General features: G+C 48.9%; 1 protein-coding gene across 7 annotated transcripts in view; it reads right to left on the bottom strand.

Annotated features, from left to right (window-relative positions):
* Positions 1-18,530, bottom strand: part of ARHGEF2 (Rho/Rac guanine nucleotide exchange factor 2) — a 210,371-nt gene that overhangs the window by 4,651 nt on the left and 187,190 nt on the right. For all 7 annotated transcript variants that reach the window (XM_063946869.1, XM_063946870.1, XM_063946872.1 and 4 more), the window contains 10 exons: positions 17,676-17,752; positions 17,302-17,471; positions 17,011-17,078; positions 16,602-16,790; positions 16,185-16,265; positions 15,993-16,057; positions 15,346-15,387; positions 2,540-2,590; positions 727-1,167; positions 423-612 (listed from right to left, as the gene is read on the bottom strand). In XM_063946869.1, the coding sequence (XP_063802939.1) occupies positions 423-612; positions 727-1,167; positions 2,540-2,590; positions 15,346-15,387; positions 15,993-16,057; positions 16,185-16,265; positions 16,602-16,790; positions 17,011-17,078; positions 17,302-17,471; positions 17,676-17,752 (1,374 nt within the window). The remainder of the gene's footprint in view (positions 1-422; positions 613-726; positions 1,168-2,539; positions 2,591-15,345; positions 15,388-15,992; positions 16,058-16,184; positions 16,266-16,601; positions 16,791-17,010; positions 17,079-17,301; positions 17,472-17,675; positions 17,753-18,530) is intronic.

Genomic DNA, 18,530 nt, shown 5'->3' with positions numbered 1-18,530 from the left:
TGTGATTTGTGCACTTTATGAATGCGATGCCGCTTTACGCTCTTTTTCTTTTCTAGGTTTTATAGGTTCGTTAGTTAAATTGCCAAGGTTAAATAAAATATATAAAATGATTAATGAAGGTTATTATACTGTTTACGGATTTCGCTATCTTGCTCAGTATGAGTATTGTCTTTTCAACCTGTGCACTTCGTGAAATGCTGGTTACTGTTGTGTGACTGTTATTTGGGGAACTAGTCTCCGCTCTGGTATAATACCTATGTACAGTGCCTCGTGTTCGCTCTGTTGTACTGCAATGATGTTTTGCTTTAGGTATATGTGTGATATGTGTTATCTGTACACGTCATTGTGTCTTGAATAAAAATACTCTATTGAAAAAAAAACGATAAGCTCTGTGGTACAATTAGTGTATGATTAATGCTTACCCCGCGTGCTTGATGGTGAAGCTGGTGGACCCCCGCCCTCTTCTTCAGAAGATTCTGTGTCGGCAGTCTCTGGCAGTCTCTCCAGTTCGGTGAGGTCGCTGAAGTCGTCTTTGAGTTCGGTATCTTCCTGGAATGTGATGATGGGTATGGAGCTGTCAGTGACGGTGGGCGAGCGTTGGTCATGGTTTATCTGAGTGGGGGCAGAGAGAAGCCTTTATGTAGAGACGTAACTGTGGACATACTGGAAATGGCACCATCGGAAGTCTAATAGAGGTGATCTAGATAAAGGGAAAGTGGTTCATACCTGGGGAGGAGTAAAGGTTTGGTACAGGGCATCTCCAGCCGGCAGGCTACGTCTTCTGGGGTCCAGTCCCCGGAGATTCCTGCTAGTCTCTACCGCACAACTGCCATGTTCCCGCTGCAGGAGGGCCACCTGTCTCTTCCCTTCTTCCAGCTCTCGCTCCAGCTGGCTCCTAACCTGCTCACTTTCCCTCAGTTTGGCCTCTAGCGTCCCAGACTCCTGCGCTCGCTCCTCACACTGCCGGCGACAGCGACGTAACTCCTCCTGCAACAGGGTGTGCTGGCGCTGCAGCAGGGTCAGCTCCGTCCCGCTCTTTTCTATGCTCTTGGACAAGGGCTCAGCCACAGACAGGTCACGGGAGTTTGTGCGGCAGAGGCCCTCCTTCTTTTCGTTGCTCTCTGGGATCTGGAGACTCAGAAGACTGTCCTGTTGTGCAACCACAGCCTGTGGGGAAGAGAACAGAAGTCAACGAACGCAACTGCTGGAGCACTGGGGGAGAAAGGGGGATGGAGTGTGTGGGGGGGGGGGTTCTTAGTCATACCCCAAACAATCCAATGTCCTGATTTCTATGCATCTGAGCTGGAGATAAGATGGTCTGGAAATGCTGATGGGCATTGTGTCACCCTCTGATAATGTGCTGGTTCTCCCTTTGTAAAGCTTAGGTGACAGCTGATAAGCGTTTAGGGATAGGTACATATCTAACTATTACACAGCTGAGGAGGCCTCCTACATAGGCAGGTGGAGATAGCTGGTTCTCCTCCATGTTAGGAAACACTGGGGCACCCAAGCAGGGATAGCTACAGTAGCACAACAAGAACCCTGCTACAAACTTTCAGCAAACTCCCCATTCATAAAGATAATGGCGGAAAATAGCACATATCTCAAATGCTGCATAATCTAGAACCTGTTCGGCAGTCAATGTGTGGTCGCAGCCCATAGCCTGTATGTCACATTCATCTAGACACCAGTGTCTCTCTTCTACGGTCTATGTAACAATGATCTATGGCAGAGGTTCTCAAACGCAGTCCTCAAGGAACCCCAATGCTCCACACGTGACTTAACTAGCGCCTCAGTCCACTTGATTTAACCATCTGTGCTGAGCCATGGATATACCTAAAACCTGGCCCATTGGGGTGCCTTGAGGACCACGTTTGATTTATGTAATGGTGATCTAGAGCCCAATGTCTTCGTCCTACAGCCAACTATAAAGCGCAATGGAATTTGCTGTGCTATATAAGAAACTTAATTAATAAATAATAAAATAGAACTGATGGTCTCTCCTACAGTGACAATATAGAACCCAGTGTCTCTCTCCTACAGCCTATGTAATGATGATCTAGAACCGAGTGTCTCTCTTCTACAGTATATGCAAGGATGATCCACAACCCAGTGCATCTCTGCTACAGCCTATGTAATAATGATCTAGAACCTAGTGCCTCTCTCCTACAGCCCATTTAGGGATGATCTAGAACCCAGAGTCTCTCTCCTACAGCCCATGTAATGACAATGTAGAACCCAGCGACACTGTCCTGCAGCCTTTGTAACAACGATATAGTGGCCAATGTCTCTCTCCTACTGTCTATGTAACAATGATCTAGAACCCACTGTCTCTTACTTACAGCCTACAGTATGTAACAATGATCTAGAACCCACTGTCTGTCTTCTGTGCTCTCACCTACAGCCTATGTAATGATGATGTAGAGACCAGTGTCTCAATTACAGCCTATACAATGATTATCTAGAACCCAATGTCTCTTTCCTACTGTCTAAGTAACAATGATCTAGAACCCAGTGCCTCTCTCTCCTGTGCACTCACCTGCAGCCCATGTAATAAGCTGTATATACTGGTAATTCTCTGCAGGGCCTCCTGAAATACAGAGAGAGCAGTGTCAGCAATAATGCAAAATACATCTCTCTCTCTCTCTTTCCATATCTCTATCTCTCTCTCTCTCTCTCTCTCTCTATATATATATATATATTAAACAACAAAGCGCTTGATCTTAATTGGTAATGAATCAAACTGGAAAGACGGAAGCTTACACATTGAGAGATTGCTGAAACCCTCCAATTACCTTAAGACACAAAATATGATTTTAATTACCTACCGGTAAATCCTTTTCTCGTAGTCCATGAGGGATACTGGGGAGACTTAATACAATGGGTATAGACGGGATCCAAAGGAGCCAGTGCACATTAAATTTCTTCAACTGGGTCTGCTGGCTCCTCCCCTCTATGCCCCCTCCCACAGGCAGTTATAGGCAAAATAGTGCCCAAAGGAGACAGGACATACTTGAGAGAAGGAACATAACAACAACGAGTGGTGAGATTCATACACCAGCACACCACTAACATAAACTGACCAGCAACGGCTGGTAACAAAACAGCAACGGCTGAACAGGTAACCATAGAAAGAGAACCTGCAGAAAAGTCAACGCACTGAGGCGGACCCCCAGAATCCCTTATGAACTACGAGAAAAGGATTTACCGGTAGGTAATTAAAATCCTATTTTCTGTAGCATCCATAACGGATACTGGGGACGCTTAGTACGATGGGGACGTCTCAAAGCTTCCAGAACGGGCAGGAACTTGCGGAGACTTCTGCAGCACCACCTGCCTAAACTGGGTATTATCTTTGGCCCGGGAATCAAACATGTAGAACTTCACAAAGGTGTTCTTCCCCGACCAGGTAGCAGCTCGGCATAGTTGCAAGGCCGAGCCTCCATGGGCAACCGCCCAAGAAGACCCCAACGATCTTGTAGAGTGGGCCTTCATAGACTGTGGAGCAGGTAAGGCTGCCAACACATAGGCCTGTTGGATAGTAAGCCTAAGCCAACGAGCAGTGGACTGCTTTGAAGCAGGGCAACCCTTTATCTGCGCATCATATGGCATCATATGGCACGAACAAGGAATCCGTCTTTCTGATCCGAGCCGTTCTCTTGACATAGATCTTCAAGGCTCACACAGCATCCAATGCCTCCGGAGGAGCAGAAGTGCCAGAACTTGACGGAACCACAATAGGTTGATTCAAGTGTAATGCAGAGACGACCTTCGGCAGCAACTGCTGTCTAGTCCTGAGCTCCGCTCTGTCCTCATAAAAGACCAAGTAAGGTATTTAACACTATAAGGCCCCCAATTCTGAGACACGACTAGCAGAAGCCAGGGCCAATAACATCACCGTCTTCCACATGAGGTACTTGTCTTCTACCGTCATCAGAGGCTCAAACCAAGAGGACTGTAGAAATTCCAATACTATATTCAAATCCCAGGGTGCCGTGGGCAGCACAAAAGGAGGTTGAATGTGAAGCATCCCTTGCAAGAAGGTCTGAACTGTTGGCAATACTGCAAATTTCTTCTGAAAGAAAATTGAGAGGGCTGAAATCGGGACCTTAATGGAACTCAGACGTAAGTCCTTATCCACACCAGGCTGCAGGAAACAGAGGAAATGTCCCAAGTGGAACTTCGCAGGTGGATACGTGCATTCCTTGCACCAAGAGACATATCTCCTCCAGATATGATGATAGTGTTTTGACATCACAGGTTTCCTAGCCTGCACCATGGTAGCAATAACCTTTTTGGAAAGGCCCTTGTGAGCCAGGATGTTTCGCTTAACCTCCATGCAGTCAAACGAAGCTGCCGTAAGTCCGGGTAGCCGAACGATCCTTGCTGAAGATCTCTTCTCAAGGGTCCTCGACAGACACGTCCAGAAGATCAGCGTACCATGCCCTCCGAGGCCAATCCTGGGCAATCAGAATTGCCTGGTCCCTTTGATTCCTGATTCGCTTGAGCACCCTTGGGAGCAACGGAATCGGAGGAAACAGGTAGACCAGCCGGTAAGGCCAAGGCGACGTCAGTGCATCTACTGCCCTCGCCTGAGGGTCCCTGGTTCGTGAGCAATACCAAGGAAGCTTCTTGTTGAGTTGAGAAGCCATCATGTGGGCAGCCCCACCGGTTGATGATCTGCTAAAACACCTGTCGGTGAAGCCCCCATTCTCCCGGGTGGAGATCGTGACGACTCAAGAAGTCCGCTTCCCAGTTGTCCACTCCTAGAATGAAGATTGCAGACTCTGCTCTTGCATTTCTTTCTGCCCAGAGGAGTATCCTTGACACTCCTCGCATGCAGGCCCTGCTTTTTGTCCCTCCTTGTCGATTGATGTACGCCACTACCGTGGCGTTGTCCGACTGTACCTGGATCGCGTGATCCCTGAGTAGAGGGGAGTCCTGAAGCAGGCCATTGCAGATCGTCCGAAGTTCCAGAATGTTGATCGGAAGGAGGGCTTCGTGGGCTGACCACCTGCCCTGGAACTGAGCCCCCTTGGTTTCAGCTTCCCATCCTCGCAGACTCGCATCCGTCGGGTGGAGTATCCTATCCTGAATCCCAAAACTTCGGTCTTCCAGTAGGTTGGAGGACTGCAGCCACCACAGGAGAGAAATCCTGGCCTGAGGTTACAACTGAATTACCCGGTGTATATGAAGATGTGATCCGGACCACTTGCTCAGGAGGTCCAGCTGAAAAGTCCTGGCATGGATCCTACCATACTAGATCGCCTCGTACGAGGCAACCATTTTTCCAAACAATCTTATGCAAAGATGGATGGATACCAGAGTAGGCTGGAGAACCATGCAGACCATCTCCTGAAGTGTTCTCACCTTGTCCTCTGGGAGAAACACCCAATGGGCCACAGTATTCAGCAACATTCCCAGGAACAGGAGCCTCTAAGTTGGCTCCAGGTGGGACTTCTGTAAATTGAGGATCCACCCATGGTGTGACAGAAGCTGGATAATGCGGTCTATATAAAGCAATAAAAGCTCCCTGGATCTTGCTTTTATCAGAAGATCGTCCAGGTAAGGGACCACATTGACCCCTTGGACCCGGAGCTGGAACAACATCTCCGCCATCACCTTCGTGAACACCCTTGGAGCCGTTGGCAGGCCGAAGGGTAGCACCTGGAACTGGTAGTAATCGTTCAGCAGGGCAAACCGCGGGTAGGCCTGAAGAGGCGGCCAAATCGGGATATGGAGATAGGCATCTTTTATATCCAGGGAGACCATGAACTCCCGTTCTTCCAGGCCCGCAATCACCGCTCGCAAGGATTCCATTCCATCTTGAACTTGAAAACCTTTAGGTAAGGGTTCAAGGATTTTAGATTCAAAATGGGCCATACCGAACCGTCCGGTTTCGGTACCACAAACAGGTTGGAGTAGTAACCCTGTCCCTGTTGCTGCAGCGGCACTGGAACAATGACCTGAGATTGGACCAATTTGAGGATGGCCCATTGCAGCGTAACACGCATATCCTCCAAAGCTGGTAAGCTTGATTTGAAAAATCGTTGGAGAGGAGCGCTGTCGAGCTGCAGCTTGTAGCCCTGAGAAATTAGATCCTTGACCCAGGTATCCTGGCAGGAACTTTCTCAGATGCGGCTGAAGTGACACAGCCGAGCTCCCACCTCAAGAGCCTTAGTGGAAGCTGTACCTGTGCTCTCCTGAGAACTGGCGATCGCTGCTTTTCTTGTCCTACCTCTGGCGCCTCTAGCCACGTTGGAGGCACCTCTGGCCCTAGATCTAAACCTTTTAGACCGAAAGGACTGGGTAGATGGCCCCGGGTAGGTACGCCTAGCCGGTGGGGCCCCAGAGGGAGAAACGTGGATTTCCACGCAGTAACTTTAGAGATCCACGTATCCAATTCCACCCCGAAGAGCCATTCCCCAGAAAAGGGGAGAGACTCGACACTGCACTTGGATTCTGCGTCCGCTATCCACTGACGCAACAACAAAGCCCTACACGCAGACACTGCCATAGCAGTAGTCCTAGCGTTAATATTTCCTATCTCCTTGAGAGGGTCACACAGGACGCGTGCAGTGTCCTGAATGTGCTTCAGGGGATTCACTGTAGTGACCAGGGGCATATCCCCGGAGAGGCCCTTCTGAATCTGAGTAGCCCACGTATGAATGGCATGAGTCATCCAGCAACTTGCTATGACCTGTCTTTGTGATATACCTGCCGCTGTGTAGATAGACTTCAGTGTAGTCTCTATCTTCCTATCACCAGGGTCCTTCATAGTGAAGGAGTCCGGAGCCAGCAGTACCGCCTTTTTGGATAGGCGAGAGACTGATACATCCACAGCCGGGGGTTCTTCCCAGAATTTTCTGCCTTCAGGAGTACATGGGAAAGTGTGCAAAAACCGTTTTGACACTTGGTATTTTTTATCTGGATTTTTCCAGGCTAACTTAAATAAGTCATCTAACTCTGCGGAATCAGGGAAAGTAACTTTGGACTTGTTCTGTGTGAAGAAAAATGACTGCTGTGATGCAGTGTCCTCTAGAGGGAGTTTTAACACATCCCGTATAGCCAAAATAAAAGGTTCAATACCCTTTGTAGAAGGGGAATCCCCAGTAATAGGTTCCAATTCCTCCCCCGCCTCCAGTATTTCTCCATCTGAATAAGAGAGTAATGCAGGTAACCTACATTTTTGTGGTCCTGATCTAGAGGGGGGGGGGGGGGGGGGGGGCTGCTCTGCCCTTGCAGCCAGACCTGCAACACAATTGTGTTTTTTGAGCATTTGCAGTGAGCTGAGATGACATATCAGACATCATGTGTTTAATGGCACCTTGACTCCACCGCACATCATTTCAGTCTGTACAGGGGGCGTAAATGGCCACGCCCCCTGTACGAAGCCACGTCCCCCTACTGCCGCCCGGGGCGCACAGAGCGCCAGAACCGGCCCTGTTTCGGACACAGATTGTGTACGACACAGATTGTGTACAATAGCGGCTCTCCCCCTTTGCTACACCCCTGTACCACTTTCCAGCGATATTCTGCCTGTCTGAAGGAGCTGTGTGTGCCTGCTGCTGCTGCCGCTGTAAGCAGAGGAAGGCGCCAAAATGCTGCTGGTCCCGCTTTGAGGAAGCTCCGCCCTCCTTAATGGCGCTGGAGCTACAGTGTTTTATATACTAGCAATGTCTCCCAAACAGCTTAAAAACATCACACAAGTGCTGGTTTAAGCCACCGCTAGCCAGTGTTCACAGGGGGCTATAGCGGGTCCCCCCCATGAGGGTCCTGTATACCTCCCCTGCGTGTCAGCTGCACCTTGAACTGGGGTACCCCCAAGCGGGACCCCCAGTTTGTACTCACCACTGTCGTCACCTTCAGGCTACTGTTATGGGTGTGCAGCGATTGTGACCGCAAAGGCAACCTCTCAGGACGGTGGTCCTGCAGCGGGGAAGCGGCTCTGAGACCTCGCAAGGCCGGTGACCGCCTCCTCCCCTAACTCCCACAGTGCAGGTATGCTGTTGCCCAGACAGCATACCGAAACTAATAAAAGTTTTAAAAGAAACTGACGAAAACTCTGGAGCTGCAGAGTGTGCGTCCTCTACTGAGGGCACTGTTTTCTAAACTGCCTGTGGGAGGGGACTTAGAGTGGAGGAGCCCAGCTGAAGAAATTTAAAGTGCACCGGCTCCGTTGGACCCCGTCTATGCCCCATCGTACTAAGGGGGTCATTCCAAGTTGATCACTCGCTAGCAGTTTTTAGCAGTCGTGCAAACACTATGCCGCCGCCCACTGGGAGTGTATTTTAGCTTAGCAGAAGTGCAAACGTTTTTATCGCAGAGCACCTGCAAAAAATTTTGTGCAGTTTCAGAGTAGCTCAAAACCTACTCAGCGCTTGCGATCACTTCAGACTATTCAGTTCCGGATTTGACGTCACACACCCGCCCAGCGTTCGCCCAGCCACGCCTGCGTTTTCCCAGGCATGCCTGCGTTTTTCCAAACACTCCCTGAAAACGGTCAGTTGCCACCCAGAAATGCCCACTTCCTGTCAATCACTCTGCGGCCAGCAGTGCGACTGAAATGCATCGCTAGACCCTGTGCAAAACTGCATTGTTAGTTGTGCCCATGCGCCGCATACGTATGCGCAGAACTGCCGTTTTTTAGCCTGATCGCTGCGAACAAATGCAGCTATCGCTCAACTCGGATTGACCACCTAAGTCTCCCCAATATCCCTTATGGATGCTAGAAAAAAAGAGCTATAAGACGGCTGTTTGCCCAGATATACTTTAATAAACAATTAAATTCAGTATCGCATGCAATATAGCATATATACTTAAAACCAAGTAAAAAATAAGAATTTACTCACCGGTAATTCTATTTCTCGTAGTCCGTAGTGGATGCTGGGAACTCCGTAAGGACCATGGGGAATAGCGGCTCCGCAGGAGACTGGGCACAAAAGTAAAGCTTTAGGACTACCTGGTGAGCACTGGCTCCTCCCCCTATGACCCTCCTCCAAGCCTCAGTAAGGATACTGTGCCCGGACGAGCGTACACAATAAGGAAGGATTTATAAATCCCGGGTAAGACTCATACCAGCCACACCAATCACACCGTACAACTTCTGATCTGAACCCAGTTAACAGTATGATAACAGAGGAGCCTCTGAAAAGATGGCTCACAACAATAATAACCCGATTTTTGTAACTATGTACAAGTATTGCAGACAATCCGCACTTGGGATGGGCGCCCAGCATCCACTACGGACTACGAGAAATAGAATTACCGGTGAGTAAATTCTTATTTTCTCTGACGTCCTAGTGGATGCTGGGAACTCCGTAAGGACCATGGGGATTATACCAAAGCTCCCAAACGGGCGGGAGAGTGCGGATGACTCTGCAGCACCGAAAGAGAGAACTCCAGGTCCTCCTCAGCCAGGGTATCAAATTTGTAGAATTTAGCAAACGTATTTGCCCCTGACCAAGTAGCTGCTCGGCAAAGTTGTAACGCCGAGACCCCTCGGGCAGCCGCCCAAGATGAGCCCACTTTCCTTGTGGAATGGGCTTTTACAGATTTTGGCTGTGGCAGGCCTGCCACAGAATGTGCAAGCTGAATTGTACTACAAATCCAACAAGCAATAGTCTGCTTAGAAGCAGGAGCACCCAGCTTGTTGGGTGCATACAGGATAAACAGCGAGTCAGATTTTCTGACTCCAGCCGTCCTGGAAACATATATTTTCAGGGCCCTGACTACGTCCAGCAACTTGGAGTCCTCCAAGTCCCTAGTAGCCGCAGGTACCACAATAGGCTGGTTCAGGTGAAACGCTGAAACCACCTTAGGGAGAAACTGAGGACGAGTCCTCAATTCTGCCCTATCCGTATGAAAAATCGGGTAAGGGCTTTTATAGGACAAAGCCGCCAATTCTGACACGCGCCTGGCTGAAGCCAGGGCCAACAGCATTACCACTTTCCATGTGAGATATTTTAAGTCCACAGTGGTAAGTGGTTCAAACCAATGTGATTTTAGGAACCCCAAAACCACATTGAGATCCCAGGGTGCCACTGGAGGCACAAAAGGAGGCTGTATATGCAGTACTCCTTTGACAAACGTCTGAACTTCAGGAACTGAAGCCAGTTCTTTCTGGAAGAAAATCGACAGGGCCGAAATTTGAACCTTAATAGACCCTAATTTTAGGCCCATAGACAGTCCTGTTTGCAGGAAATGCAGGAAACGACCCAGTTGAAATTCCTCTGTAGGGGCCTTTCTGGCCTCGCACCACGCAACATATTTACGCCAAATACGGTGATAATGCTGTGCGGTTACATCCTTCCTGGCTTTGATCAGGGTAGGGATGACTTCATCCGGAATGCCTTTTTCCTTCAGGATCCGGCGTTCAACCGCCATGCCGTCAAACGCAGCCGCGGTAAGTCTTGGAACAGACAGGGTCCCTGCTGGAGCAAGTCCCTTCTTAGAGGTAGAGGCCATGGGTCCTCTGTGAGCATCTCTTGAAGTTCCGGGTACCAAGTCCTTCTTGGCCAATCCGGAGCCACGAGTATAGTTCTTACTCCTCTCCGTCTTATAATTCTCAGTACCTTGGGTATGAGAGGCAGAGGAGGGAACACATACACTGACTGGTACACCCACGGAGTTACCAGAGCGTCCACCGCTATTGCCTGAGGGTCCCTTGACCTGGCGCAATACCCGTCTAGTTTTTTGTTGAGACGGGACGCCATCATGTCCACCTTTGGTTTTTCCCAACGGTTTACAATCATGTGGAAGACTTCTGGATGAAGTCCCCACTCTCCCGGGTGGAGGTCGTGTCTGCTGAGGAAGTCTGCTTCCCAGTTGTCCACTCCCGGAATGAACACTGCTGACAGTGCTATCACATGATTTTCCGCCCAGCGAAGAATCCTTGCAGCTTCTGCCATTGCCCTCCTGCTTCTTGTGTCGCCCTGTCTGTTTACGTGGGCGACTGCCGTGATGTTGTCTGACTAGATCAACACCGGCTGACCCTGAAGCAGAGGTCTTGCTTGGCTTAGAGCATTGTAAATGGCCCTTAGTTCCAGGATATTTATGTGAAGTGACGTTTTCAGGCTTGACCACAAGCCCTGGAAATTTCTTCCCTGTGTGACTGCTCCCCAGCCTCTCAGGCTGGCATCCGTGGTCACCAGGACCCAGTCCTGAATGCCGAATCTGCGGCCCTCTAGAAGATGAGCACTCTGCAACCACCACAGGAGAGACACCCTTGTCCTTGGTGACAGGGTTATCCGCTGTTGCATGTGAAGATGCGATCCGGACCATTTGTCCAGCAGATCCCACTGAAATGTTCTTGCGCGGAATCTGCCGAATGGAATCGCTTCGTAGGAAGCCACCATTTTTCCCAGGACCCTTAGGCATTGATGCACTGAGACCCGGTCTGGTTTCAGGAGGTTTCTGACTAACTCGGATAACTCCCTGGCTTTCTCCTCCGGAAGAAACACCTTTTTCTGGACTGTGTCCAGAATCATCCCTAGGAACAGCAGACGTGTCGTCGGAATCAGCTGTGATTTTGGGATATTTAGAATCCACCCGTGCTGCCGTAACACTACTTGAGATAGTGCTACTCCGACTACTAACCGTTCCTTGGATCTTGCCCTTATCAGGAGATCGTCCAAGTAAGGGATAATTAAGACGCCTTCTCTTCGAAGGAGTATCATCATTTCGGCCATTACCTTGGTAAAGACCCGGGGTGCCGTGGACAATCCAAACGGCAGCGTCTGAAACTGATAGTGACAGTTCTGTACCACAAACCTGAGGTACCCTTGGTGAGAAGGGTAAATTGGGACATGGAGGTAAGCATCCTTGATGTCCAGAGACACCATATAGTCCCCTTCTTCCAGGTTCGCGATCACTGCTCTGAGTGACTCCATCTTGAACTTGAACCTTTGTATGTAAGTGTTCAAGGATTTCAGATTTAAAATAGGTCTCACCGAGCCGTCCGGCTTCGGTACCACAAACAGCGTTGAATAATACCCCTTGCCCTGTTGCAGGAGGGGTACCTTGATTATCACCTGCTGAGAATACAGCTTGTGAATGGCCTCCAATACCGCCTCCCTGTCGGAGGGAGACGTCGGTAAAGCAGACTTTAGGAAACGGCGAGGGGGAGGTGTCTCGAATTCCAATTTGTACCCCTGAGATACCACCTGAAGGACCCAGGGGTCTACTTGCGAGTGAGCCCACTGCGCGCTGAAATTCTTGAGATGTGCCCCCACCGTGCCTAAGTCCGCTTGTAAAGCCCCAGCGTCATGCTGAGGACTTGGCAGAAGCGGGAGAGGGCTTCTGTTCCTGGGGATTGGCTGTCTGTTGCAGCCTTTTTCCCCTTCCTCTGCCCCGGGGCAGAAATGAGGAGCCTTTCGCTCGCTTGCCCTTATGGGGACGAAAGGACTGCGCCTGATAATACGGCGTCTTCTTATGTTGAGAGGCGACCTGGGGTAAAAATGTGGATTTCCCAGCCGTTGCCGTGGCCACCAGGTCTGACAGACCTACCCCAAATAACTCCTCCCCTTTATACGGCAATACTTCCATATGCCGTTTGGAATCCGCATCACCTGACCACTGTCGCGTCCATAACCCTCTTCTGGCAGAGATGGACAGCGCACTTACTCTTGATGCCAGTCGGCAAATATCCCGCTGTGCATCACGCATATATAGAAATGCATCTTTTAAATGCTCTATAGTCAGTAATATACTGTCCCTGTCTAGGGTATCAATATTTTCAGTCAGGGAATCCGACCAAGCCAAACCAGCACTGCACATCCAGGCTGAGGCGATTGCTGGTCGCAGTATAACACCAGTATGTGTGTAAATACATTTTAGGATAACCTCCTGCTTTCTATCAGCAGGATCCTTAAGGGCGGCCGTCTCAGGAGAGGGTAGCGCCACCTGTTTTGATAAGCGTGTGAGTGCTTTATCCACCCTAGGGGGTGTTTCCCAATGCGCCCTAATCTCTGGCGGGAAAGGATATAATGCCAATAATTTTTTAGAAATTATCAGTTTTTTATCGGGGGAAACCCACGCTTCATCACACACCTCATTTAATTCCTCAGATTCAGGAAAAACTACAGGTAGTTTTTTCTCACCGAACATAATACCCCTTTTTAGTGGTACTGGTATTATCAGAAATATGTAAAACATTTTTCATTGCCTCAATCATGTAACGTGTGGCCCAATTGGAAGTCACGTTTGTCTCTTCCCCGTCGACACTGGAGTCAGTATCCGTGTCGACGTCTGTATCTACCATCTGAGGTAACGGGCGTTTTAGAGCCCCTGATGGCTTTTGAGACGCCTGGACAGGCACAAGCTGAGTAGCCGGCTGTCTCATGTCGTCAACTGTCTTTTGCAAAGAGCTGACACTGTCACGTAATTCCTTCCATAAGATCATCCACTCAGGTGTAGACTCCCTAGGGGGTGACATCTCTATTATAGGCAATTGCTCCGCCTCCACATCATTTTCCTCCTCATACATGTCGACACAACGTACCGACACACAGCACACACACAGGGAATGCACTGACAGAGGACAGGACCCCACTAGCCCTTTGGGGAGACAGAGGGAGAGTATGCCAGCACACACCAGAGCGCTATATATATACAGGGATAACCTTAAATAAGTGTTTTTCCCCCTTATAGCTGCTATATGTTAATATTACGCCAAATTAGTGCCCCCCTCTCTTTTATACCCTGTTTCTGTAGTGCAGGACTGCAGGGGAGAGTCAGGGAGACGTCCTTCCAGCGGAGCTGTGAGGGAAAATGGCGCCTGTGTGCTGAGGAGATATGCTCCGCCCCCTTCTCGGCGGCCTTTTCTCCCGCTTTTATGTGGAATCTGGCAGGGGTTAAAATTCATCCATATAGCCCTGGGGGCTATATGTGATGTATTTTCGCCAGCCAAGGTGTTTCTATTGCTGCTCAGGGCGCCCCCCCCTAGCGCCCTGCACCCTCAGTGACCGGAGTGTGAAGTGTGCTGAGGAGCAATGGCGCACAGCTGCAGTGCTGTGCGCTACCTTGGTGAAGACAGGATGTCTTCTGCCGCCGATTTTCCGGACCTCTTCTTGCTTCTGGCTCTGTAAGGGGGCCGGCGGCGCGGCTCTGGGACCGGACTCCGAGGCTGGGCCTGTGTTCGGTCCCTCTGGAGCTAATGGTGTCCAGTAGCCTAAGAAGCCCAATCCACTCTGCAAGCAGGTGAGTTCGCTTCTTCTCCCCTTAGTCCCTCGATGCAGTGAGCCTGTTGCCAGCAGGTCTCACTGAAAATAAAAAACCTAAAACTAAACTTTCACTAAGAAGCTCAGGAGAGCCCCTAGTGTGCACCCTTCTCGGCCGGGCACAAAAATCTAACTGAGGCTTGGAGGAGGGTCATAGGGGGAGGAGCCAGTGCACACCAGGTAGTCCTAAAGCTTTTACTTTTGTGCCCAGTCTCCTGCGGAGCCGCTATTCCCCATGGTCCTTACGGAGTTCCCAGCATCCACTAGGACGTCAGAGAAACATATTTAAGTAAATACTAGATTAGCATAGTCAAAATACAAATAACACTTGCAGAAGCCACTTAGATCTTGTGGCCGTAGATATTACTTGTTAGAACACAGGAAATATAGAGCAAGTCTAAAAACTTGTACTAATATACCAAATATTCTGCAGAGTCAGTGTGTATTAGACACAGCTCAAGGGATTATTATTTGTTAATACTTTCCATTGATGTATCCATTCCATACAGACCAATATTTATTTAATCAGTAATGTAAAGAAATCTATCTGTATTAGGGTGGTCATTCCGAGTTGATCGCTCGCTAGCAGTTTTCAGCAGCCGTGCAAACGCTATGCCGCCGCCCACTGGGAGTGTATTTTAGCTTAGCAGAAGTGCGAACGAAAGGATCGCAGAGCGGTTACAAAATATTTTTGTGCAGTTTCAGAGTAGCTCCAGACCTACTCAGCGCTTGCGATCACTTCAGACTGTTCAGTTCCTGTTTTGATGTCACGAACGCGCCCTGCATTCACCCAGCCAAGCCTGCGTTTTTCCTGGCACACCTGCATTTTTCCCAACACTCCCTGAAAACGGTCAGTTGACACCCAGAAACGCCCACTTCCTGTCAATCACTCTGCGGCCAGCAGTGCGACTGAAATGCATCGCTAGACCTTGTGTGAAACGACATCGTTCGTTGTAATAGTACGACGCGCGTGCGCATTGCGCCGCATGCGCAGAAGTGCAGATTTTTTGCCTGATTGCTGCGCAGCGACCGAAAGCAGCTAGCGATCAACTCGGAATGATCCCCTAGGTGTATATACATGTGTATGGATTGTGAGAGGCACAGATACAACGCTGCAGGATCATACCTCTTGTGGGCTCTTGTTCTGCAGCTGGTTTCCATTCCGGTCCTATAGGAACAGACAATAAGGGATTTAGGTTTTCATCCCGAGACCCCACACGCGTTGTAGATGGTAATATTGCAATACAGAGTGTGGCACAACAAAACTCCCAGATTTGGCTTTGAATATTATATCGCCCAGATGGTGACCTTCATTTGTGATACATATTTGTAGTCGGTGTCTGAAGTTGCGCATTACGCGGCAAGTCATTTCCGGCATTATCGCAGCAATTTCCTGACGAAGCTCACTTCAATTTGTCTGGTTACGCTAACAAGCAGAATTTTTGTTACTGGGCGGAAAACAAGTCTCATCAGCTTTATGAGGCCTCTACACAGCCAGCGGGGCATCTGACCGCTGAGGTCTACACACATCCACCAAGCACCATTAATGACGCGAAGGCTTCTACAGTATCTGCCAAGAAATACTATATCATATTCAAAATCAACTGAAAAGAAACCTTTGTATTATGTACTAATAATTGAATAGCATTTACCATGCCTGTTTTTGGTAACCTTTAAAATCTGGGATATTTTTTGCCTCACCTTGTAGTTGGCTTCTAAATAGAAAATTAAGATACATGGGAGGTCGGGGAGATTGGGATGTCCAGGTCTCACCTTTTGACTCGGATCCTCGTCCTTGCCAGAGTCTAGGGATCCATTGACACTGCCAGAGTCGCCATCTATGGGAAGACAAGAGAATGGCAGTTATTCAGCAGTGGATCACACAAGTCCTAGAAATGGCAGATGAGAGGGGAGAGAGACCAGAGGAGGGCCAGGCAAGTGCTAATCACTCTTGTGGATACTCACGTGCAGGATGAGTATGGTGCTGGCCCTTCGTCAGCGGTTGCTCGGATCCTATCGCAAGAACCGCATCTTTTAAGGCTTCCACTAAAAGACACACAGCGAGTATACGGTCAGACTGGATGCATTACTGACAACACATTATATGAATGTACACGTGTATCTGGATATGGTCTACTATAAATGTTCTACGTTCTTCACCTGCCAAAAAAAACGGCCATACTGTGTGAAGTGTACCAAGACTCAACTCTGCTCCTGACAGAAGATGCTGCCTTTCCACACCTGGCCAGCAGGTGGCAATGTGCACACAACCTATTCACTGGACACTGGCTTGCTAAGTGCTCATCTATAGCAGCCTTGGGCAACCCGAAGCATACCACTTTCTAGAAGTCCTAGGTTTCCCCACGATTCCACATGCCTCACCTTCTCTGATGGCCTCATTGATGAGCTTCTCGCCCCGATAGCTGTCTGTGGACTCTGTTCGGAAGAGCTTGCGAGTGTTGCCCGTCACTGGGATGTCTTCCCCGGCCTGCAGGTGAAGCACCTTGGTGAAGAGGGTCACCTTCTCTTCCAAGATCTCAGCCACTTCTCTATCTCGTTGCTGTATGACCTCTGTCAGGGACCATTAAACACAGTGTAAGAATTCCACTACTGGCATTGTCCAGCTTACTAACATATGCTTATCAGCATGGCTATTACACCGAATTCTATGGTAGTTTTGTTGCTACTGTAAAAGAAGGTCGTAGTCAGGAAAGTAGACTTTGGCTGATGACTAGATATGGTAGGAGAAGCCACATGATGCGGACGTTAAGATGGAAGTCACAATACGTACCTTTTAATTTCCTCAGTTTGGCCTCCACTTCAGTCTCTATCAATGGGAATTCTTCTCGTTTGGGACATCTGAAATTTAAACAAGCTGTGAGGCGAGAGAACCACAATGACACGACAGGCAGGTGACAGTCCTCATATCGGCTTCAGTTCCTCTTGACGTGCACCCACTGCTCACAGAAAGGACAGGTGGACATTCATATATTTCATAGACCACAAAATGGCTGCCTACACGAGGCAAGAGACACACTTATTGAGAGTTAGGAGAAGCTCGAGGATCCCCCATGATACTTACACCCGTACAGACTGTGAAATAATCTTCATCCAAGTGTTCCTCTCTTCCCGAGAGGCAGCATGGACCTCGTACATCTCAGGAGGCTTGGCGCTGATTAAGAACATTCCTTTCTCCTGGTTGGCGATGTCACGCACAATGAGGTTTGGCAAGGAGATCACAGCAGATTTGTCCTAATGTGCAGAAAGAGCAGAGGGGGAGGATGACTGGAGAGATAGAACGATGGGCCGCCAAACAGAACATGTTCTGACCATCAGAACGCCCAATGCCAAGTAAAGATCTATTTCTACACACAAACACAGCTGGTCTACACAGAGAAAGTGCATTGGGAGGTCCTCTTGTCCATCTAAAAAAATACTCATCCTCAGAGTTCTTACCAGGTTTGGGAAGCAATATTTTTGGTCCTTTTCTTGAAGCAGAACGAGGACGTCCGTCATTAGCAGCATGATGACATCTGCAAGAGACAATAGTTGATCACCCATCGAGTACAACAGAACCTCCTGCCAACCGTGTACCTATTATCAAAATATGGAGCTGAAGAAAGGGATATTAGAGAACACTGGAAACACGCGTCCAGGAAATTGGGAGCTTTAAGAAAATCTTACTGCATTTGGACATCCTCCCCCTCCATATACCCTCGCCACAGACAAGCCAGTTATTTTATAACCTAGTCCTGGCATAGGAGAGAGAGTGAAAGATAACAAATTGGGAGACCGGGCGGTAACGCAGTGGATGGACCTCATCACTTAAGAACAGGCAACTTAAGTCAAACGGGGAATAAAACCAGACAGCAAGAGGCATCCGGACTTTCTCCGGCATCCATTGTGGGACACTGGAACTATATGGCCATGCCAAATCTGCACTTATGGTAGCAGGCACATTTGAGAAGGGGTGTGTGTGTGTGTGTGTGTGTGTGTGTGTGTGTGTGTGAACCTATTTTTTTTTATAAAGGTGTGAATGGTCAAGTTTACCTTAAAGTAGACTGAAAGGGAGAGACAGTTAGTGGCGAGGCTTTGTCGAAACCTCACACACTAATACAATGTGGGTAAATCCTGCCAATGTTTCGTACCCTGTTGAGTTTTGGGAGAGAAAGTATTCCCTCCTGTCCCACAACATAGGTGCCAAGATGACATACCGCACACCATGGTCATTAGTAACACTTTTTATTTTTTAAATAAACTAGTCTTAGACAAAGTAAGAGAACACACAAAGGTGTCTGACACTAGCATCAT

The sequence above is a fragment of the Pseudophryne corroboree genome, chromosome 12 (genome assembly GCF_028390025.1).
Source record: "Pseudophryne corroboree isolate aPseCor3 chromosome 12, aPseCor3.hap2, whole genome shotgun sequence".
In the NCBI taxonomy this organism is placed as follows: domain Eukaryota; kingdom Metazoa; phylum Chordata; class Amphibia; order Anura; family Myobatrachidae; genus Pseudophryne; species Pseudophryne corroboree.
Note: the sequence above shows the minus strand (reverse complement) of the source record. Positions and strands in the feature narration are given on the sequence as shown.